Below are 24,133 nucleotides of genomic sequence, written 5' to 3' on the forward strand. Positions count from 1 at the left end.
TTATACCTGTTTCTTCTGTTGTGACTCAGAGGAGGTTAAAAAAGCCTGTCGGTAAAGCAGACCTGGTTTTTGCAGCCAGTCGTTTTCGTAGTGATTTCAGTGGCTAAGCAGTGACAAATTTTCCAGATTGCCTTGATGCAGCTGAGCATTTTTGGTCTAGACTACAACAAAAGCACCCTGTATTAGATCATAAATGGCTGGGAATGCTCTCACTCCTGTATGACAATCTTACCCTTTACCTCCTGGGTATCTGAAGTCAAACAGACTATTTTATGTAAGCTGGGAGACATTTGCAAAGGCGTTGTTTTTTCTCTAGGAATGCTCACTTTTCAAGCTTGCACCTGCTGAAGGAGCTGCTAACATTTTTGTACTGCCAGTGCTGATGACTTTGATGAGTATTTACTAAATATAGCTTATAATACAGTACTATGGGAATTTCATTTTTTAGGAGAAAAAGAGATCAGACTGGTGGTTGTTAAAATGGAAAAAAATCTGCTGGGTTAAACTGAAGCTATCAAAAGTGATCCTGTCATCTTCTGATGTGCTGGGCATCATATTTTGTGGAATTTATGAAACTTGCACATGCTATCATTGCTGTGTTTTTGCACAGCTACTTCTGGGACGTTATACAAGAAGTTTTTACTTACTTTCTCAGACTAACAACTAAAAAGCCTATGTGCAGCTTCAGATTCCCAAAAGAAAGTCAAACACCCAAAAGCCTTAAAAAAAAGAAGGCAGAAAAAAGGATCTAATTGGTTGTATGAGTTTAGACTCCTTAAATGTGGTTCAGAAAAAATATGCATATTTTATGCTTGTTTTAAGTATTCACAATCTGTGATTTTAATACTGTTTCTTTATACATGATAAACACTGAACAGATGTGATGGATTTCCATATATAAGTGTTTGTGCCTGCTTGTTTGTAAAATTAAATTTGAGGTTGTCTACCAGCAAGTGCAAGTGCTCACTGGATTAAAAAAAATTACCTTTTTCTGTACTTCATCCTTGAAGATATACCTACCTCAGCACATACCACTGATTGCCCCATATAAATCTAATTCTTAAAAGTAAGGATTTTGTTTAGCCTTTTAAAGGATTATAACACTCACCTCAATTCAGCAAAGCATTTAAGCAACAGCCTAATTTCCAACATTTTTAGATCATAGACTTGAACATGTTCCTATTCAAGATAAAGCAGTAGTGACTGCTTCTGTAACTGGATTAGGCAGGAGGGAAATGGATACGTAGGTGACTAATGCTGTCTAATCTTGGTGGTTGGAATGGTGCAGCTGTAGGTTGACTGTGCCTGACTGGTACAGAGAAAGTGGCTGGGGTGTTTGGGCATCCAGATTATAATAACTGACAGGAATCTTTTCCTATCCTCTTCCATCACTATTTCCTAGTCTTGATTATATATTACAATCTATTTGTAAAGATCCCAGCTTCTTACTTCTAAGATTATCTGCATCATTAATAAAATATGGTCAACTAATATTTTTTCTATTTTTTGTGTGTTTTGAAATACTTTCATTTTAGGAAATACAATTTATCTCTGGGAGTTCTTACTAGCACTGCTCCAGGACAAAGCTACGTGTCCTAAATATATCAAATGGACTCAAAGAGAGAAGGGCATTTTCAAACTGGTAGATTCCAAGGCTGTGTCCAGGTTGTGGGGAAAACACAAAAACAAACCTGACATGAATTATGAAACAATGGGTAGAGCTCTCAGGTATGTGCATTTTTAATAAAAGACTGTTTTTGTTGCCTTAGGGTTTGTGTGCATTTAATGCCTCATCTAATTTGTATAACAACATAGTATTCTATTAGTTTGGAAAATGAAGAAATTATTTCAGGAAAATAAATTAGCTAACTAAAAGTAACCCTTACTAACCTCAACTCCAAGTCAGTCACCTTCACTTTCAGCACAGACATTTTTCAGTGCTTCTGCAAAAACTGCATCTTCAGAGTCAGACAGACAAAGTAAAAGACTGAAGATTTCAAGTGGGGCAAGCCTTTTACATAAATTTGAATGTCTTTTCTAAAAAAAAAAAAAAAGCTAAATGCAGGTGTATTCATTAAATTATTTCTACTTGTTGCACATGATCCCCTTTCCAGTGGAAGATAAAGTTTTAGAATTCAGACCTGATCTCACTTCTCTGAACTTGTGTGTACAGACAGTTTTAAAACATAGAATTGTGTGCCACTGTCTATCAAACCGGGGGTTTTCTCATGCATAAAAGACTGCAAAATAAGCAGATGTCCACGATGCTTCAGTCCTACCTGGATAATTGTCCAACTCAGCAGCTATGCATTTCTTTTAATTTCCCTTCACCTCTCACCTCAGTGTGCGTAATTTCAAATTGTCATATTAGTTTGTAAATATAACAGAAGTAGTGCCTTCCTGTCCTGTTCCCTTTGCTTTGTTGTAGCTGAAATGTCTGCCCGTGCTCACTGGTGAATAAGCATGAATTCAGGTAACTGAAAGAACTGTATGAGTCAAGAGGAGACTTGAAAGTTTCATGCACCTTTTTAAAGTGTATGAGTTGATAGCAGAGCTGCCAAGTCGTGGAGTTCTTTTCTTTTTCTCCGCAGAGGTATTTAAGGTTGGAGATAAAACGTGACATGAAATACCAGTAAATGAAAGTTGTTTGAGGAAAACAATATGCTATTAAATTGGCAACTTTTTTATAATGAGGAAACTAGACACTTAAAAGTTTACTTGTTAGTGCTATGTTTATTTTCTGGGAGTTTTGTGGCTTTGTTTTGGTTTTGGCAAAAAACCTGTGTAACTTGATGTATGTGTGCTTTAAACAGATACTATTACCAAAGAGGAATCTTGGCTAAAGTAGAAGGTCAGCGTCTAGTGTATCAATTTAAAGAAATGCCAAAAGATCTCATCTATATTGATGATGAGGATGCGAGCCCTAGCACTGAATCATCAGATTCAACTCTGCTCTCAACTGCGGTGGCCAACAGAAACCAATCAAGCAGAACTAGAGCATCTGCAAACGCAGGAACAAAGGGAGGATCAACCGCGATGCTAAAAACAGGAAACACAAAGCCTGCTAAGCTGAAGGAGCATGTAGAAGTTGGACAGCAGCAGACACCTGGCTTGACTTCAGAAGTTTTGAGGACAATGCAATCTCCGCAGCCAGTACAATCCACTCAGCTTTTTCGGACAGTTCACGTAATGCAGCCGTTGCAGCCCCTCACAGAAGGACATGCAGCTGTAACCAGTAATGTTCCAGATGAATCGTTGAATTCCTCGGTTCAGAATATAAGGTAAGAAAATGTACAGAACATAAATATTTGAATAATAATAAATTCACTGGCTAATGGCTAGATAGAGTAGATTGTTTTGCTTCCAAGAAATGCTAATCTTCCAGTTAAGTGACATGAAACAATGTCTTTGTGATTGATCCTAGGAATTTAGAGTGACTACAGCATACTGTGACACGTACACACATAAACACTCTGCCTTTGGTGGGGGGAAGTGCATCCTTCCCATGGTATTAGACTTGATGCACATCCTTTCGAGAGTTAAAATACACAACTCCTTAAAATTGCCATTGTCAATTCTGTTCCACAGCAGAAACTGTGTTTTCATGTCTCTGCTTCTACACCAATTGTTTGGTGTCTTTGCTTTTGAATTATACATAGTGGGTCTGCATGATCCCTTCAGAAAGATTTTCCTTCTTGCTTTTTCATCTTAAGAATTTTTTGTCATCTCTTTAATCTTTTGTATTGTCCCCAGTTACAGCAAGGGAAAGTTCCATGTTATCTGCTCTAGCATTTTGCTGCTGTTACAAGAACAAGTTCTTTTGATTTTAGAAAACAATTAACAGAATAATTTCATGGGAGCTGTGTATCTGCAGACTGTTTTTGGAGACAGTCATGCTTCCAGGCTGAATTTGTAAGTCAACTGGCTAACACTACACAGTATCATGACTCTTTTGCATCTACCCCTTAGTAGCAGCATCCTAACTGAAGAGGCTTTAAAAAGTCACTTAAACCTGATTTTACCCTAGCCTGAGGCGTCGCCCAATGGACGGGTGCATATAGAGCTTGTTCATCTCAGCCATACTGACTACAAAAGACCTAAAACAAACAAATGTTCTTGCAGTCTAGGCTCCTCACAGGAATGTCAGAGTTGTATATAGTGATTGTGGACCTTAAAGCTGTTTCAGGAAAGCTTCAGGATATGATTCAGGAGCTGCACATTCTCAATCAATTATCATAACTTTTTTTGATATTTGCTTTGTTAGTGCTTATAATTTTCTGCTGCAAAATGGCAGTAATGCTATTTCCTGCTCCCTTCCTCTGTTCTTTCCTTTGAAAATTACATCCAGAGCCACCAGTACTTTTGGAGTGGTACTGACTCTCTGAGATAAACCATGCGTTTTTGTCAGAGAAGTGGGTAATGACAGTAATGAGACCAAATAATTTCTTTGTTTCCGAAGAACAGGAGAGGGAAAGATTATATTTTATCAGAAGTTTATGTGAAAGATGATTATGAAGGATTTAACAAAAAAATTCCAGTTTTGTAATGAATTTAGAGAATTAATAAAAATCTGCATCAAGGTGATGTGTTGTATGTTTTTAAAGCTTAGGGATGAAGCTACTCAGTACAGTGCAGTCCAATGAGTTTGGGCTTGATGAAGGATTTACTTACTTGTAAAAATTGACAAGGGCAATATATAGTGAAAGGAAATAAGTACAGACATAATTGAGGCTATGCAGTATCACATAAGTCAGAAGAACAATAATATTAAACATTAACAGGGAGAAAGTTCAGGAATTTGCAGAGTTAAATAGGTCTAGGCTAGACCTACACTAGATTATGTATCACAAAAAATGTCAGTAGTATAGATGGTATAAGGAATGGTAACAACGAACAGAAGTAAGACTTAATGCAGGCTAGAAGTCCAGCCTAACATTTGGAAAGCTGTTCAGTGACATTATGACATCCAGTTATTGCATTACAGTATTTCACAATCGGACATTGGGTAATAAACTAAGGGGAAAAAGTAGTAGAGATGATATATGTGTGAGGTTCAAATTAAATAAAAACCTTAAAGCCTTAGAGTTCTATATTGCATTGGTTCACATCCATTGTTTGTAACTTAGAACATTATTCCGTGAAGTCTTCAACTGCACTTTTCTTAGCCAAGATGACAAAGTGTCTTAAATGAAGGGGAAAAAAGGAACCATCTGACCTTTTCAGAATGATATAGAAGTATTGCTGATTAAGAAAGATTATACTACAGCTTCTGAGCAGTTAGAATGAAAATAATAACCACCAGGATGGGACAAGCTGCAAACCAAGGTGCTGATGAATCCTGTGCAATAGTCACTGCCCATTCCAGGCTCTCAAAATACAATTTATGACAGATACATTTCTACTCAGCTTCAAAGTGCAAACTTAAAGTAGTTTGGTGAGGTAGAATGACACACTGAACTTATTTCGGAGCATATGTTTTTTCTTGTTTTATAATAAGGCTGAAACAAAGGTTGGTTTGTTCAAACAGCTAAATCTCTAGCAGTTGAATGTGTTTGTGTACACATTCTGAATTGCTGCAGTGGGGCTTCCATAAGGGTTGAAATGGGTGGTCTACATGATTTGAAAATGTACAGCAGGTATGAATGCCATGGTAGACTAAGAGTTGGCAGACCTTGTGATGTATGCACATGCTCTGTAGGATTGTGTTTGGAGTCACTTTATAGTAGGAAGAATGAGGATAAATAGCAACATTGGTTGCCAGTTGCTGTTCAGTGGTTGGGGCATGTAAATAGTCAAGGTCATTTGGGCAAAACAGAAACTAAGGTATGGTTATGATTCTCGAAAGTTTCTGACGCATACTGTTTAGTGATTGGGCTCTGCCTCGAAGCGTGAACATATTGAACCCATATAGTTTGTCTTATGCAATGTAGTTCTAAAGTTTTATTCATGTGAATGTTCACTCCTCTGCTTGATGGAAGTAAATGGTCTTCCCTCTGCAGTAATTTGCTTCTGTTGTGTTTTAAGAAGAAAAAAAATAAGAGAGAAAATATTGAGCATCTTTGAGGTCAAAACAATTGGTTTCTTAACACCTAACTGTAGCCTTCAGAGAGTAAGTTCTGAACCTACATCTTCTCTGTTGAGGGACTTGGTAAAAGAATCACATTTGAAGACTGTTGTGAAGGGCTCATGTCAGCATCCCTGCCCTGCACTAGGCAACACTGTCTGGTACAGACTACTCCCAGAGCATCACTGAGAGAGTGTTGCAGCTGTTCCCCAGGGCCTCTTGGCGTTTCTCAAAGAAATGGACATGCCAGTGAGAATCCACAGTTGGTTCTTTGCAGGAGACAGGCAGCAACTTCATTTATAGCTGCACAGAGCTTGTATCTTACTCTGAAGTGGAAAGGTCTTGGCTTTTGGATGGCTTTTAATGTGCTTTTTATACAAGTTTTGGTGCTGTTGTATGAAGGGGAGACAAAGAGAAGTGTTACTTTCCAAGGATAAATGCCTCTTCAGCCCCAGTGCTTAAAGAGAAAGGCTGTGGTGATCTGTTAACTGAAGTTTAGGAAACAGGGCAGGAGCAGGGTCAGGTCAAGCAAACTGGATTTTGCTGACTGAGGAAAACATGTAGTATCCCCAGTGGGAATATTTGAAATTGTAAACGCACTGCTGTTCTGCAGATCTAACTGTTCTGGCTTGGTGTATGCAAGCACAGTTACTGTAGTCTCCAGCTGTGTAACTGGGAGCCAAGTTTGGCACCAAATGTTTGCAATGATAAGACAAAAATAAAAATGTCACTCTGGATGAGCATTTTATTGCTAACTTTTTCCAGTGAGACACCGTTTACAAGGAAGAAAAAGTTTCTTTGAATTTAGTGCTTGTAAAATTCTTCTGTTTAAATCAGAATAACTTACACGGGTTAACCAGAACATCTGGTTTATTTGAGTAATTGTATTTTAGCTTGGAATTAGGAGGCACTGGCCTGGGATTCAGCTCCATGGTCGTTGGGTCATTCTGAGTGTAAAGAGTATCCTTTCTGTTGCTCCAGAAAGTGTACCTCTCCCGTAAGGCTAGGGACTTAGACTTACCTTGTGTAGGACATCATACAGGGCTGTAAGGTGCCTGTGTTTGGGCAATTAAATTTCTCCCTTAAATGATGAGGGCTGGAGATAAAAAGATTCATGAAAATGCATTTTCATTTGCCTTTAATCTAGAGTAGTAGTGATTTAAGATGTAGTGAAAAGAGGTTCTCACGTTACTTACGGTTCAGAGAAGATTATATAGTGAGTAATTTTAAATTATGTGTCTGTCTCTTTTATTGACTGTATGGGACATAGCTGAATCATCTAGCTGGCAGCTCTGTGTACCAAGAAACTTGGAATTAGCTGACTGCTGACAGACCTTTTACAATGCTTTAGCAGGCTTCAGGTATGAAACACAATGTTTCTATCAATATTTAATTCTGAGTCCAAATTCTGGTCTTCTAACATGTTCTGTCCAGGCTACCACAATGACAACTCAACTTCTGGCTAATTTAGAAGGCTATCCTTTGATCGGCCACCATCAGTGCCCGTGCTTTGCTTTCCTTCTGTTTGCACTTAGACAGTAGTCTCCTATCAGTGCTCTAAAGGCAGGCCTGCAGTAGAAGCTCTCCAGCACACTGACTAGTAGATACCGTTGGATCTGACTCACTGCTGCCATAGCCTTCCCCAAAGGAAGGCAAACAGGTGACTGTTACAAAGAGCTGATCTCTGTAATCTCTTAAGTGAAGGCTTGACTGCAATGTAGATTTCAGGATGGTGAGAAAAATGTCCTTCCTGAGGGAGATGTTGGTCAGGAATAGACTGATGTGATCTCAGTGGGCTTCTACAAGAAACTCTCTTTATCTTACAACAAGGTTTGTCTGTCAGAACACATTTGTAATAGGGATGACTTCTATCACAGCTATCTATCTTCTGTCAAGACTTTGGTTATAACCAAACATTTCGATGTGATTTTCCTGCAGCTGAGAAGAACTTTTCTTAAACGCAGTTCTGATTTAGTTTCTGTGGTAGGCAAGAAGGCAACTGCTTATGACAGGAAGGACTTCAAAATCCTCTAGTCAGACTAATTTTGTTTCTGCACAATAAGAAGCTATCCGTAGGAGCTCTCTTTCCATGTCTTTCCACTGTTGAAAGAGGTAGGGGCTCTGCAGATTTCTGTTAGTAGCAAAGTTTCTGAGTTTTAATTCAGGTGACTGTGCAGTTTTGAAAAATTCTAGTAAGAAGAATGTAAAACTCCATGGGTCAGTAAAAAGGACAGCCTTAAGAGCTGAGTCCTCTGTCCTCGTGACGTTAAGAAATGATGTTGTTCAGGCAAAGCATTAGACAAGAACGTGCACCGCCACCACTTCAGAGGAGGCTGTGTTAAGACTGGGCAGGAGGGCATCAGCATCAAGCACGTTTCTGCCTCTCATGGACATCTCCTGCTGGACTGCTTAGCAGCACCTGTCCGTGTGGCTTGTGCTGTAGAACAGCCGGTGGCCATGAGAAAATACACTGGGGTGAAGTATTGATAAGATTGCTGATGGCTGAGGATCATGTCCATGAGTGCAGCTGTGGAGCAGTTTGCAGCAACAGTAGAACTCCTGAGTAGCATTTGGTTGATGCTCTCTGTATAGTCACTCAGAGGAGATCACCTCTCAACTTAGGCATCCAAAGTGATTCTAACAAGCTCATCCCACCTCTTCACCTCCTTTACTCTTCCTAGCTTGACTGAATGAGTTCTGGCAACCAGTTAATTGAACAAATGGGTAAGTCTCTGGAAATTAGCCTATTTACCTCCAGGCCATCATTTCCCCTGTAGCTGTAGGTTAAACAATGTGTATGTTGGAGAGGGAATTCTGTGGTACATCTCTCTGTTTCTTAATATTGCGTTGTTTCATTTTCTTACTGTACTGTGAAATACTTTGTTTACCTTGGCTTGTAGCTTCAATTTTTTTTATATCTTCCTTGGCTTGTAGCTTTAGTATTTATTGGTATTGTTTCCATTTCATAATTTTCACGTAAATTACCATGAATAAACTTGTTTTTCTTGCCTGTCACTTACTGTTTGCTTTATCACTAGTTACCTCTTGATGAGCTAATAAGATATTGCACAATTCTAGGCCATTAACAGTAACAAATGGACCAAGAAATAGACCGTAATTTTCTGCCAAGCTAAAATGACTTCTGAATTTTTGTCATTCTTTTCTCAGTTGTAACCAGATTGTTTTATGGCAGCATTTCTTTTTCATCACTGTTGCTCAATGTCCTTGTTCTTTTTGAAACCTCAGCAGGAACTTTTAAAATAATTGACCAAAAGATTTGTACCTTAGAGCAGAAGTGGTGTTAGCAAAATATCAGTGAAATTCGGAAGCGTAGCAAAATATACAGTTCAAAGCACCTAAAATAAAGTAACCCAGTGTTAACAAATCACCTTAATTAGTGTGTACATTTTTTTTTAATGGAGAAAACGATTAACCAAGCTGTATTTTTTTTCAGTGATATTCAAGGCAAACAGTTTGAGCAGGTAGATTTTTAGTTAGTAAACAGATACACCTGTCTGTAGTTTTAACAATTAAGGAAAATGTCTTGCTTGGCCACCAGTAATGTAAATAAATATTTATGCTGTGCTTGTCCAGATGCATGCTGCATGCATTCACTTTAGCAGGTTCATACTCTATGTATATACATATATCTGTATGTACAGGTTTATATACTTGTGTATCATATATCTATATCTTGACTGATGGAAAAGACAAAGCATCTAGAGTAACTATTAATCACAGTATGGTGTACAGGTATGGGATTGGCTTTCAAGAGAAATAAAATGGCTTAGCATCGATATGCAGATACTAATTACAGTATGCTAAGACAAATGGCCTGATTTCTTTTCCCAGAGCTGTTACTCCTAGTGCTTTAGAGATACTTTCTGCATTGATTAGATCCAGTTCACACTTTTCGAGGTTGTCCTTTACAGCCATTTAGCAGTTAGAAGCTTTTATTTTTTACAAAACAACTAGAGAACAAGAAAGTAGCTTCAAAGTAATCCTTGGATGGCATACCAAGCACAAGCTATCAGCTTCAGGTGCTGCTTTCAAAACTGCAGCTATTGAGTTGATCTTAATCCTTCAAGCTCAGGTAAGTTTCTTCATGGATTAAAGAGCTGACTCAGTATCTACTCTGAAACTTTTAAAGCTTTTCTGATGACAAGTGTCAGTTGTCTTTCCTTCATAGCTGTTCCACTGGCATTTGTTGGTCTCTGTAGACTTTCCTGGGTTGAGCTGTATGTATGTGACACTTTGTTTTTACTGCAAGTTTGTTTAACTGTAGGTAGTTTACTTCCCCCCCCCAAAAAAAAAAAAAAGGTAGTGGATGCCCTCATCCTATTACTATTTCTTACTTTTCTGTGAAGGTCCCAGGAGAATTGTGGGGGCAAGAAACAAAAAAGAGAGTTAGCACTAATAACCTTTCTCACACCTGATGTGAAGCCTTGGTACTGTCATTCTGAGCCTTGCACTTTAAGCTCCGTGTTGGTATTTGCGGTGCAGCACCAAGTTCTCCAGAAGTTTGAAAGAACGAAGCAATCACTCTAGGTGGTGCTTCACCTCCAGCCCCATTTCCATGAGCTTCTTCCTTGGGCTGTCTCTAGTTTAGTGAAAAAGGAGCTCAAGATGACTCAGGTGTCAGTCACATCAAATTTTGAGTCCCGGTTATGATGGCCTTTGTGATGAGACCTGTGTGGGAGCCTCATTGGCAAGGATTTGGATTTGTTTTGCTATTGCAGCATTGCTGGGTACTGCAACCTTCTTTCTTGGGAGGAAGAGAAAGCTACAGATGGAAGTTTTGTTCCTTGTGTTAGCAAGCTGTGTGGGAGCTGGGGGAAAAGATTGCATGCAGCAGGGACTGGCAGCTGGAGGCTGCTCAGAGAGTACCCATGTGCTCTGAGCCTAATACCAGCAGGGTTACTGGGGCTACTCTTGCTGGAGCAATCTTTGGAGCTCGGCTAGAGGCCTTTCCCAGAGGACCGAGCTGAGTAGGACCTGGCAAATCATCTACATATATTCCTTCACTTGCTGCTGCACTAAGAAAATGGGAATGCAGCTCCCTGTGTGGTTGGACTATGGCCAACCACATTGCCCTATAGCTTCAGCACCACATAAGTCCTGCTTTGGTAAGCTTTTTGTTGAAACTGGGATAGCCAGTGTGGTTTTAAATTGACATTTTGAATATGCTGAGTCAGAGTTGATTGATCAATGGCTAAATGCTGGCAAGTAGGATTTCACAGAGCTGTGAAAAATAGATGCTACACGGATAGAAGGACTACAGAAAGGAGGATGTTCCATGGTAGATGTATGGTAGGCAATCCTTAGAGCATATCTGATGTCCAGTCTTCAGAAGAAAGAGCAGGCAGAGCTGTGCGTGGACTTCAAAATAGAAATGTTGACAGTAAATTGCTTTGCATCTAAAGTGATTTCAGCAGGGGTAGAAATAAAGTAGGAGGAGGAGATAGTTATTTTTGTTTATCTTTGAGAAAATACAAGGGAGAGCTTAAAACTAAAAAAAGGGGAGGAGGGCAGGCAGGAGAAAACACTAAAAAGAAACAGGAAGGTTGGAGAGAACTTTGCATGACAAGCAGAAGGAAAGAAAGACTGTCAGAGACAGCATGGCACAGTGGGCTGGAGCAAGCTGTAGGAGAATGTCAAAGCAGTTATTCTTCCCTTCCTCTTTCCCTCCCCAGTAACTATTTATGTTGTGGTTTGGATTTTTTGTTTTGGTTTTATTTGCTTGACCTGGAGTGTGTTGCAAAGTTTAAGTCACTGTCGTCCACTGCAGTAGCTGTGTACTCCAGCAGTACAGCTGTTAACCTTCTAATGTTGCCCTTGCAGCTGTATACCTCTTGAAAGTAATGTGGCACCCAAGTCTTTGAGCCTGCAACTGATGGAAATTACTCCTAATTTAAAGTGATGTTTTTGGGAGCGGGTTCTGTTCAGTTGTTTTACCAGAAGTCATGTATGAGCCTGGCAGACAGAGAACTGTGTGTCCTGGGAGTCAGAGAAGGTCTTGACCAGATTTACTGCTGCAATGTGAATTCTTTTGCATACAGTTAGATGTATATATGGATGTCAGGAGAATCAAGGCCTGACTTATGAATTAGTTAGGCTCGTGATTTGTGAATTATTTAAGGTAACTTGTGAAACTGATGGCAGATGTGTACTGGGTCATGCTTGTGATGTTGGTTGATGCTTGAGATGGGGGGTCTTAGATGTGATTCCCAGGTTATTTGATGACCTACTCAATGTCTCAAAGGCAGGCTGTTCAGTTTGGTGATGGCAGTATTGTTCATGCACGTTACCTTTACTTTCAGAACATCTTGCTGAATTCAGGGGTCAGGTCCAGTTCGTTTTTATTAGGAGAGATACTGCTACTTCTTTTGGAAATGTTGGGTAAATAAATGTTTATGATGCCAAATGATTTTTCTATAGTAAGTATTTTTTTAACATTCAGCATGGAAGTGTTCTGACCCTATAATCTTTTCTAATCTTAACAGGACTTTACAGACTCCAGCACAGGTTCCAGTGGTTGTTTCTCCTGGAAATCAGCAGCTGCATACTGTAACACTCCAGACAGTGCCTCTTACTACAGTTATAGCCAGCACAGATCCAGCCTCAGTAACAGCAGCCCAAAAATTCATCTTACAAGCCATTCCGACTTCACAAGCCATGACGGTTCTTAAAGAAAACGTCATGGTACAGTCTCAGAAGCCAGTCTCGCCTCCTTCCTCAATTGTGCTGAGCCCAGCACAAGTTCAGCAGGTGCTCACCAGCAGTGTGCAGACAATTTGCAATGGAACAGTCAACATGGCTTCGTCTCCATCCTTCAGTGCCACTACCCCCGTGGTGACATTTTCGCCTAGCAGCTCCCAGGTGATGTCTCATCCGTCGGGCACAGTGATCACTTCGGTTATTAAAGCACCAGAAACCAAACAGGTTGACGTACAAGAAGCAGTGAAGGAAGGGGGTGACAAATCAGATGATACTGAGCAGTCGGAGCAGAGGTTCCAGCAGCAGCCATTTGTGATGGTAGTGTCCAGTTCGAATGGTATCCCATCTAACATGCAAGTGAAGCAAGAAAATGAGCCATTGGAACCCAATTTGTATTAATAATTAAATAATTAAAAAAAAGACCCTGTGGATGATTATTTTCATAAATGTGATGGGACCTTTCAGTTATGTATATATGATTTGATTTTGAAGCAAGATGTTGCAAAGCTACTTAATTTCTGCAGTTAATTGTTAGAATTCATGCTTTAGGATGGATTTTGATTTTCTGTTAATTGCTAAGTGTTATCATATCAATAAAATTATATATTACTCATTTTTCAAAATACAGGCATGAAGGAACATGCTTTTTATGCTATGAAGACTTTCTCCTGAGGTTGTTGGCCAAAGTTTCAAACTTCTTATTTTACGTTTTCAATCTCTTGCTGATTTACATTGTTATTGTAACCTTTTCTGTTTAATCTGTATGTGTATCACTTAACTTTTGAAGCAGCAGTTACTTTTAGTGAGACAGTTTCATTCCATGCGTTTGAATTTTTATGACTGAGTATTTGTTTCATACCAGTGAATTACATCAGTTTTAGAATTTGATAACCAGGTATCCTCTTGCATTTTTGCAGCACAAGCTCTTGTGTGTGCAAAATAGAATATACACTCCTATTGAGAGTACACAAAACACATATTCCAGTAATGGACATTGCTATGTCTATATTTTATATGAAAATATTGGATATATTTAATTACAGAAGCTAATGGCATCACTACAGGTGCAAATATTTCATACCATTTTCTGACTATGAAGCTTAACAATCTTGCTTTCTACTTCAGATTATTTTGTAAGGGGGGAGGGAAATGAAATATATACAATTTATGCAGGTTTTTGGAAATTAATACTGCAAAGAATTCTTTTTTTTTTTTGATTGTAAATACTGTACATTCAATGTCGCAGGGAAGTTTTTTCAGCTAATTTGTTTCCGTACAAATTTTTGATAGATGCAAATAAGATCATTATGTTTAGAGGTCTAATGTTATATGTATTCATATTACAGAGTGAATTTGTATTTAAGGACAAATTTTTAAATGATGGAGCCCACTGAACCTTGGGTCCTTGTCTTTTGTATTTTTAATTGGTTTATTATGAAAATAAATCAAATGAAAAAAACATTTTTTGTATTTACTCTGAAATGTTTTTATATTATTGTAATGTTTTGACAATCATAACAAAAATACAGTGAGAAACAGGACAAGGTGATTAGTCGGTGTGGGTCTGTGGTGGGACATGAGCAATTCATGAATCGCTTCCAAACAGACTTGAACACAACCAGCGTCTTGTGGGTATCCTTTGAAATAGCAGTACTGTATGTTCTTGTGGCTCAGCTGAAAGTTGAGCTTAATTCAAGAACTGGAGTTAAACTTCTCCTTTTCCATCAAGTCCCACTACATTAAAGACAAACAACGCAAAATTTTGAACATAATTCTAGGGTGCCATTCATTGCAAAGGTGTTTGTAGCTTGTGCCACACAAATGATAGCTCAAACTGCGAGGGCTTCAAAACCTCGCATGTTGCAGTGCTTCAGCGGAAGGTGGATTAAAAATAAACAGACCTGGTATGATTCTATCAGTATAAAATTAAAGGAAATGTGACTTTCTATGATTGAATTCATGTGGAAGTTTTATTGATGGGTTGATAATGTTAATTATAACTTCAAGCATATGATTACTAGAAAAACTAATAGCAGAAACGTAGCAGAGGTAGTTTGGTCTAGTTGCACAGAAGTAACTCTACAAACAATTGAACAACTCTCTGCCACAGCTGCCCTGTTAATTCAGTATTTATTCCTTCTGACTCCCGTGCAGTTAGGCTTCCACCTGCAAACACAACATGCTTCAACCCAATTCCAGGAAGGCTGGCCATACCCAAAACAGTGGTTGTTTATCTGGCAGCGCTCCCTGCAGCTGGGGAGTGCTGGCAATATTGCTAGGAATGTGGACAAGTGTTGTAGAAGCATATCTGATAACAGTTCTCATCCTGAGGGCTGTCAGATTGACAAAAGCACTGGAGAGGGAGGCTAGTTTGTTTAATGAAAGTATAAAATGGGGAGTTTTTCCTATACTACAAGTAATTAATAATTCTAGGAAACCTGAAGTGATAATGCTTGACTAACATCAGTGTTTTTAGATATGGGGAAGTTGTTCTGGTGATTTACTGGAAATATGAAACGAAAAAAAAAATCGCACCATAAGGTTACAGCTTCAGCCACAAAACTTCATGCCATAGATACAACTATTACATGGGGAAAATTATTTGTCAGCTTAGTTTATGTCAGTTGGAGAAGTGGAGAAAATAAAATCTCCAGCAGCAGTAATGTGTCTTTAGCAGCAGACTGTTGTGTAACAAACAGTGAATGGAAATCACTCTGTTCCCATATCCCTTAGGCTCTGATGTACCAGCCAGGTTGATCTGTACTTCAGATCCCTTTGGTATGGTAAAGGAAGGGAGAAGCTGGAGTAAATCATAAAACAAGGCCCCACATTGGGAATTTGAGCCACTCCTCCCTTATCACAGCTGCCTTTGTGGCAGCAGCCAAACAAAACACGCCAGTGCAAACCCCAGCCGCTTCTGAGCCAGAAATTAATAAAATTGAGGTCGCAGTTCTTCCCTGCACATGTGTGAGGCTGCAGAGGAGAAAAAGGCACTTTTTTATCTCTGAGGCATTTCACAGGGGGGAGCTGGGGGAGGAGGAGGATGGAGGCCTCAGGCTGCTTTTGGGAAGCCCTGTCCACCATACAGGCACGCTCCTGTTGTCCTGAAGGTGAGCTGGATACCCAGTGTGCAGCATCAGCTCACACACTGAGGCAAGGTATTTCTGGTTTTTATTCTGGTTTATGCAAAGCAGGGAGGTAGATGGTAACCCACAAGAGGCTGGCTCTCTGCTTATCAAAACTTCACACTAATTACAAATTTTAACAAACAAAGGTATCAGCATTCATTGGTTACAGATTATGCAACTTTTTCATTAATTAGTACTCTAACTCCTATTGCTAGTTGTATTTTAAGCTGTGCCAGGAGAGTTTTAGGTTGGACATCAGGAAGTTTCTTAGCAGAAGGGGTGATTAGACATTGGAATGGGCTGCCAGGGGAGGTGATGGAGTCGCCATCCCTGGAGGTGTTTAAGGAAAGACTGGATGTGGCATTCAGTGCCATGGTCTAGTTGACATGGCGGTGTTGGGTCACAGGTTGCACTCAATGATCTCAGAGGTCTTTTCCCACCTAATTGATTCTGTGATCTCTTGCTTCTCATGCTAATCAGTCCACAGGCACAGTTCTTCCCCCCATTTGAGTCTGGGATCCGTTTCAAGTAGGTGCTCAATGGGTCAGTGGTTGCGATCTCCCACTGCCGGAATGGCCTTTCCCCCAGTTACTGCCCAGCCCTGCTGACTGGACTCCTGGGGGCTCTTGTCCAGACAGTCCATTCCCCTTGAAATTGTCTTCGCTTTTCCTTTAAAACAAAAGATTAGACAAGCATATGATGCTCACAATGCAACTGCTTAATCATAACTGGACCAGCTACAGCTATCAATTAACAACTAAAAAAAATAAATTGCAAGATTTGTCTTGAGGGGCTCAGCATAAAAGAGGAGGGGCAGCCATTGATCTCTGCGGTGACCAGTGACAGAACCGAGGGAATGGCCTGAAGTTGTGTTCAGGGGATGTTTAGGTTGGATATTAGAAAAAGGTTCTTCACGCAGAGGGTGACTGGGTGCTGGAACAGCCTCCCCAAGGAAGTGGTCACAGCACCAAGCCTGACAAGAGTTCAAGAAGCGTTTGGATGATACTCTCAGGCACATGGTGTGACTCATGGGGATGGTCCTGTGCAGGGCCAGGAGTTGGGCTCGATGATCCTTGGGGGTCCTTTCCCACGCAGCACGTTCTGCGACTCAGTGATCGCTCCGGCAAGGAAGGAACCGCCGAGCGCCGCCAGGGCAGGAAGGGGCGGGCGGCAAGGGCTGAGGAGAGGCCTCTCCTCCCGGCGCTCCCGTCGCTCCGTGTCCGGGCGGGGGCGGTGCTCCGGGCGGGGCTGCGGGGCCGCTTCCTCCTCCCGTCCCGGCAGCCCCCGCGCGGCGCGGCCTTGGCGGTTCCGTGCGACGAGGGCGCCGCGGCGGCTCCAGAAGTTTCCCGGGGGCGGCAATGGAGGAGGAGGAGGCGGGAGCGGGGTCGGGAGCGGCCCCTCGGCGGTGAGCGCCCACCCCACCCCACCCGGCCTCCCCCGCGGCCCCGCCGAGCCCGCTCACGGCGTTGTGTTTCCTTGGCAGGTTCTCGGACCGGGACGTCGACCGGGACCCGGGGGCGGCGGCGCAGGTGAGGGCCGGGCCGGGCCGGGGGCGCTCCCTGAGAGCCTGGCTCACGGGAGGTCTGGCTGCGGGGGTGCCCAGCGCCGTCCTGTCACGGTACCTCTGTGGCAGAGAAGGAGGCGGGGGGGAAAGCAAGACAAACCAACTTTCTCTTTCGTGTAGGTAGATGGTAGCTCACATAACTACATCAGTTGCGATTTGTGGTTTAAAAAGCCCCAAGCTTTTTGGAGAAATGTATTCTGTCTTAGTTTTTATTCTGCCCTGGTCTATTTTTTCCTTTCCCTACGTTTAGCGGGGACCAGGACTGATTTTCATTTCATCTCGGCATAAAAAAATAATTTTTTTACGGTGAGAACGATCACTCACCAGAACAACCTCCCAGCGAACGTGATGGAGTCCACATCACTGGAGGTTTTCGACACACCAATGGACAGGCTGTTGGATACCCTTCTCTAGTCTGCCTTTCCCATGAAGGGTTAGATGAGATGGTCCTTTGAGATCCCTTACAAGCTGACCTGTTCTATGATTTTGCCTGTTAACATGTTTTAATGTGCTTTCTAGGGTTATTTTTACTTAAAGTAGATGGTTAATGGGAAGACAGAACTGGAGGGTGGACAAATATTTCTATTTAAGTGCTTGGAAGGGGAGAGGATGTAAATGGTTAGTTTTACTTGAATAGAGTAGGTAATAGGACTCTAAGATGATACTGAATTATCTTTCCACAAAGAAAATGGTATGCTAAACTTTTCAGTTCTTTGGAGTTTACCCTGTAACTTCTAAAAGTTTTTCAAAAGATAAATTACATCTAAAAAAACTGGGCTTGAAATCACCAAATATATATGGCATAATAAAACTAATTCAAGACCTTAAAAAAAAAAGAAAAAAAAGTTTTATATGGTGTGGTGAAAAACACCCACCAAAACAAGCAAATCAAAAATCCCTGACACCAAAAGGTCTTCAGAAGTATTAAAGAATATTGACAGAATATGCATTTGTATTGTTTCCTGTATTAATATAGTTGTTTTGCTTTTCAGTTCTTTGTACATTCAGTGCTTCAGAACATTATGTAACACATTGTGTAGGCATTATTTAATATCTGTCAGTGTCTTCTAAAATTTTTATACCAGTGTCTTCTAAAATTCCGGTGCCTTTTTTAAAACTCCTGAATTGAGGAGGCAGGTGGTGCTTGGTAGTCTCGGAGATGGTTAATCCCATAGTTCAGTGTAGCATTTTGCTGACTTACAAGCTTGGATCTACAGGTGGTATACCATGCTTGCATGGTCTTAGATGAGGTCTTCTAATTCATGTCCTTAATATTTCTAATCTGGCAGATGATTCTGTATGAGTGCTGCTGTGTAATGCTTCCCTACCGTGCTAGACTTGTGTCCAGTTGGCCTGGCATTTCTGCACTGTCTCTAGGATTTTTGATTCCTTTAGTTCCTGGAGAGCATCCCTTGGTTTTCTGCACCTGGATCTGATGCAAGTGCAGGATCATCATCCTTTTTTTAATACTGTCTGAATGATAAAGCTTTGAACTCATCAATGACTTTTTTTTCATTGTAAGTTGAAAAAGTAGATTGCTGTGTGGAGTCAGAAAGAATCTTTAATTCATATAAACTCTTTATCATTTAGCATGAAGGGACTTGAAAGTTCCCAATGTGTTTAGAAATAGATTTGCAATTTGGTGACATGGTAAGGGCCTTTAGAGTCAAAATATGCAGAAAACACATACTTGAGTGTGAGGACAAAGTCTGAGCTTGTTGCTGATGTCCATAATCTGGACTTTCTGGTGCTAGTCAAGTATTATTTGGCTTCTCAAATAAGTTATAGGAGTTAGTTATTCTGTACATGTGTCTGAGTGAGATGAGGTGACTTACTGATAAAAAGCCAACAAAGAGACTAGTTTCACACTGTTGGCTTTGGTTTGCTTTGCTTTTCTGGGCCTAGTTCAGTAGGAGAATCCATTCATGTGTTGCTGGCTCTAATCAATGCTTCTGTCACCAACAAAAACCACAGGGAATAATGTTTGGAGGGAGAGGTGATCCGTCATAGAAGTGACTCTGCTTGTGAATGTGCCTGCAATGTTCAGTGTCAGACTCAGACCCTGCTTGGTTTTGAGTGTCAAAAGTGCTTCACCTCTCAGCATAATATGAACTATTTTAATATGTGAGTTTCCTCATGTCCCTCCCATGTGAAATAGCTATAGCCATGAGTATTTCTGTAATGACAACTGCTGTTGAATGACTTTAAATCTTAGGAGGGCATCAGTTACAATTGTCTTCTGCCTACCACTTTCTTCAGAGATCCCCCCCAAGGATTTAGATTTATGTGCTGCATCTATATATAGGTTTGTGTATCTTAACACTGGTAAGAAAACTCATGCTAGGGCTAAAAGAAGCTATTCTGGCCACTTAACTCCTAGTTGACATGAACAGTTTATGTGACATCTGTTAAACAGAAAAAAATACTGATCTGAACTAGAACTAAGGCAAGTCCTCCTTCTCTTCTTTTTTCTCTGGCTTGGTGGGACAGAGTTTTGGCAGCTGTGCTGTATGAATATTTATGCAGGTTTAAAGCTTGTATCTTAGCTACATTCATGCTTGCTAGATTCCAAGTAGAAGTCTGGGTAGAAGTCAACTTAGCAAACAAAGTTACTGTACTGTAGCAATGTACTGTAGTGGCTTTGGAAGACTTACTGTCTTCTAGCAAAGAGGAAGAACTTCTCTGAGCAATAAGGAGAGAATTGGAGGTGGTCTTTCCAGGTGTGTGCTGTCACTGTGATGTTACTCTGTGTGAAAAAGTCATGAACTTTTCTCATAGAGAACAAAGTATAATTGTTTCAATTCATGTATCCAGTGATTTCTTCTAGCAAGGGACTACTTTATGCTTATTTCCCTTGTGCAACAATATATCCTCTGGGGCCTGTGCTCCCTCAGTCTTTTGTTCCCCTGCTTTTATGCTCAGCATTTGAAACAATCTCTTATGCTCAATAATATGTTATGTGGTATTTCATTGTTACAGTGCTTTGAGCATGTTATCCCCGCACAAGTGTTTTGACATAGTGTATTGACTTCCGAATTCCTAATACTGCACTGCTCTCTCAAATCCAGTGGACCTGCTGAGAATTGTAGGAAGGTCTTTGGAATACAAAGGGTCATCTCTGTGTGAGATTTCACGTTTAAAGCATTTGAAAGTCCTGTTTCCTTCTCAATAAGAAACAGGCTGCTTGAATTTGATATAATTGGCAGGTTGGTTGTACTTCAAGCTCTGATGTTTAAGCTTTGTGGCTGAGAACTAAGCAACAGGTAAACAAATGCCAGTTAGGATGTTATCATCTGAAATGTCTCATAGTTGACAGAGTTTGGTATTGTTTTTATGGGGACTTCTGAGGTACCACTTAATTTTTTATTGCCATGTGTGTTTACAGGAACTGACAACAGCTTTGGAAAAGAATCCAGATGATGCTGAATGTTACTGTCAACGAGCTTATGCTCATATTCTTCTACAGAAATATGCTGGTAACATCTTCAGACAACACTAAGAATCCTCTTACCAAGTGTATTATAACACGTTCTTTACAGAAGATGTCTTCAATCTGAAGCCAAATACAGTAATGAAAGAAAGTGTTATCTGTAACTTAATATGATGCTTTTACAGTTAGTACATAATTTTGTAGTTTTCTTTGATTTGTTTCAGCAAAACTTTCAATTAATTGGGTACTCCAGGGTCCCAGCTTTCTGTTTGATTTCAGCCTACTATTATCTTGGCAGCTTTTTTTAAGTAGACTTTTTAGGCAGTTTTCAAGATTTGTGTTGTAAGTGTCTTCCATCGTTATGTTCTTGGTAGAGAATGAATCCTGTCATGGTAGGAAAGTGATAAGTGAATAATGCCTTGTAAAAAGATTAGCTGAATAAGATTTGCTTTGTTTTTTCTTTCCAGTAAAAACCAAACAAACAGATTCACAGTCTGGGTCTAAGTAGAGGATTTCACTAAATGAAAGTCATGCTACATCTTACATAAGAGCTCTGCAACTGCATGAAGGGTTCATCCATAGCAGTTGTGACTAGATTTAATTCAAATGGTGTGATTTGTGTACAATCCAAGAAAGCTAACATAGTACAACCTGAAAAAAATTCACTGCTAAAAGACTGACAATTTGCTGCTTTTTATAACATTGTTATTATATTTCTCAACATTAAACTGACTTTCAACAGATGCAGTTGCAGATGCAAAGAAGAGCCTAGAACTCAACCCAAATAATGCTGTAGCATTCCTTAGAAAAGGGTATGTATAATTTTTTGTACTTTGTGAATATTGTGATAATCTGTAGGTCAATACTAGTGTTTAGATTATAGTTCTGTACAAGCTTTTTGCAACACTGAATAAATTTACTGCCCTGCTGCTTGCAGCCCATCTGTAATAAAGCAGTGGTTATGCAAAGCCATTTAGTTTGAGGTGGTTATCTAAACACCCTCACCATTCCAAAACCACACCTCTTGGGTGATTTAAATTCTTACATGTGTCATTTTAACCAATACAGCACACCATATATAGAACGTGTATTAGACTGAAAAGTAATTACCATTTTCTTATGTTTTTCTTTATTCTTGTCAGGTTAGGTGAATATCATATGAAAAACTATGCATCTGCTTTAGAGTCTTTCAGAGAGGGACAGAGGTTGGACAGTAAGTATTAAAATTTCTTGTGTGTACAGTACTTTGCTTATGAGAAAAAAATGGGTAATGTATTAGATTAAAGTGAAGAGTAAGGATTTTCTTTTTTAAAGGCTAATGAATCAGATATCTGACCTTTGGGAACATTTATGCAGTCACTGCATTAAAGTGTTAAACTGTTTAAAGATGTGTATCAAAGTTCTTAGCGATTAGTGTATGATTTCTTTCTTTCTTTATAAAATGGGGAGTGTTTTCCTACTCCTTGGAGGTCTTGCAAAAAAATGGTGGCAATGGTGTAATATTAAGTGTCATAGTAAAGCTTCTGAACAGAGTAGGCTCCTTATATATACCTGAAATTTCTTAAACAATTTGATATAACACTCTTTAGGAAGAATGTGTAACTTGGTGGCTGCTCAAACTGGCAAAATGGATTTTTACCTCACATTACATACCTCTTAATTACAGAAGCATATTGATTATATCTCTTTTTTTCTTAAAGTGTTGGCTCCCCAGCTGGACTTGGGCCCTTTTTAGTTTGGGAACAATTAGAGCTTTTTTTAAAACCTGACTTTATAAGCAGGAAAGGAATAGTTTAAAACAGAAAGCTTTGGTAGAAGACATTGGAAAGCACAAAATAAAGCAATTGCAAGATGGTCGTGGCTCTCTTCTCTTTCCTCCTATCCCCCACTGTAAATAAAACCCTCATTCCATTCCTTCTCTTCCAAACAGCAAGAGGAAATGGTGGGAAAAAAAAAAAGGCACCTTGAAAGGTTACACAGAGTGAAACACTAATCTGATAAGCCTTGTCATGGTCTCAGATCTTCTAATGTGTTGTCTGATCTGTAATAGTGGCTGAGACATGAAGGCTTAGCAAAAAGTTAATTACTTTGCCTCTCCCATATAAGTGATCTTGATCCTCTGATTTAAAAGTGGAGTTTCATGGAAGTGTAAGTTAATTTGTGCTTGATGCCAAATGATCATTCTCCCTACTATTTATGTTTGCTTAGCCTCTTTCAATCCATAAGTCTGCTGAAACCTACTATTTTTGAAGTATTTTCCCCCTGGATAAATGTGTTGAAATGGCCCAATAAAGGGTCTAAGTGCCAGCAGAAATGAAGTGGCAGAGCATTGTTGGGGCAGTGGGAGTGGTGGTGGAAAGGGAATGTGGTGGAATTGCAGCAAGTCTTAGCTGTCAGTTTAGGCTGCTCTGAATTAGGAGTTAGAAATAAGAAATTTCATTAAGTTCTTTCTGTTTTGGTAGTGTGGATAACTAGGTAGTCTCCACTAGTTTGTTCAGTAGAGAGACAAGTTTGTCTTTGCAGTTAAGTTCTCTATTTAGTATCTTTCCATGAAGGAAGTAATTCCTTCCAGTGACTTATGTAGCTTTCCTTACTTGGTAGGTAACTTTTCATACACCTTTGAACTCATCACTGGTGGATTTTGTTGAATGACTACTCTTTATTTTTTCATAGTCTTGCCTCACCCTAGGCAACCAATATGAATTTAAGTTTTTTATGTGCATAGATAACCTCACATCCTACTTATAGGGCACAACAGCACACAGAACTGCAGGTGTCTTTTTACCTGATAAGTCAGTGAATACCAAGATCCTCTTGGGTAATCCAGAATCTCTGAAATATAGCACATTATTTTGCTGTGTTAAATTGCTTGACCTCTACCTGTTTTCATTTATTTTGCCATTCTTTTGCTGCTTCCTTGGTTGAAATGTTTTTGAAGCTTCTTATCAGTTCCTGATTGCTTTCACATCCAAAGATAGTTTCTGCTGTGCTTCCTGTGTCTCATTACAAAATTCTGTGAGATGAGGAGTCTTCTGAAGGCCTTTTTAAAATTACAGACTTAGTTGATTCACTTCCATATACTGCCTAATTCGCTGGCAAGTTTGTCAGCAACAGAATTTGCCTTTGTGGAATGTTTGATGGATGCCAGGTGAAAACAGTTGTGACCTTAGACATTTTGGCAACAGAATTAACTTCCAGCTAGTGCAGAATGAACAAAGGACAGAGGGAAA

At 39.9% G+C, this 24,133-nt stretch overlaps 2 protein-coding genes across 4 annotated transcripts in view; both read left to right on the forward strand.

The window, feature by feature from the left end:
• ELF1 (E74 like ETS transcription factor 1) overlaps window positions 1-14,242 on the forward strand; it is an 84,793-nt gene extending 70,551 nt beyond the window's left edge. For 2 of the 3 annotated variants that reach the window (XM_027720328.2, XM_039382890.1), the window contains 3 exons: window positions 1,536-1,728; window positions 2,814-3,281; window positions 12,568-13,180. In XM_027720328.2, coding sequence (XP_027576129.1) covers window positions 1,536-1,728; window positions 2,814-3,281; window positions 12,568-13,180 — 1,274 coding nt within the window. Of the gene's footprint in view, window positions 1-1,535; window positions 1,729-2,813; window positions 3,282-12,567 lie in introns of all 3 variants that reach the window. The other variant, XM_027720330.2, reaches the window with a different exon arrangement.
• A 2,943-nt stretch (window positions 14,243-17,185) lies between these two features.
• SUGT1 (SGT1 homolog, MIS12 kinetochore complex assembly cochaperone) overlaps window positions 17,186-24,133 on the forward strand; it is a 28,941-nt gene continuing 21,993 nt past the window's right edge. Inside the window, exons 1-5 of the mRNA XM_027720303.2 lie at window positions 17,186-17,314; window positions 17,393-17,438; window positions 20,859-20,949; window positions 21,646-21,715; window positions 22,046-22,116. Coding sequence (XP_027576104.1) covers window positions 17,268-17,314; window positions 17,393-17,438; window positions 20,859-20,949; window positions 21,646-21,715; window positions 22,046-22,116 — 325 coding nt within the window. The 5' untranslated portion in view covers window positions 17,186-17,267. The remainder of the gene's footprint in view (window positions 17,315-17,392; window positions 17,439-20,858; window positions 20,950-21,645; window positions 21,716-22,045; window positions 22,117-24,133) is intronic.

The sequence above is a fragment of the Pipra filicauda genome, unplaced genomic scaffold (assembly GCF_003945595.2).
Source record: "Pipra filicauda isolate LSUMZ 115617 unplaced genomic scaffold, ASM394559v2 scaffold28_size6257848_pilon, whole genome shotgun sequence".
NCBI lineage: Eukaryota > Metazoa > Chordata > Aves > Passeriformes > Pipridae > Pipra > Pipra filicauda.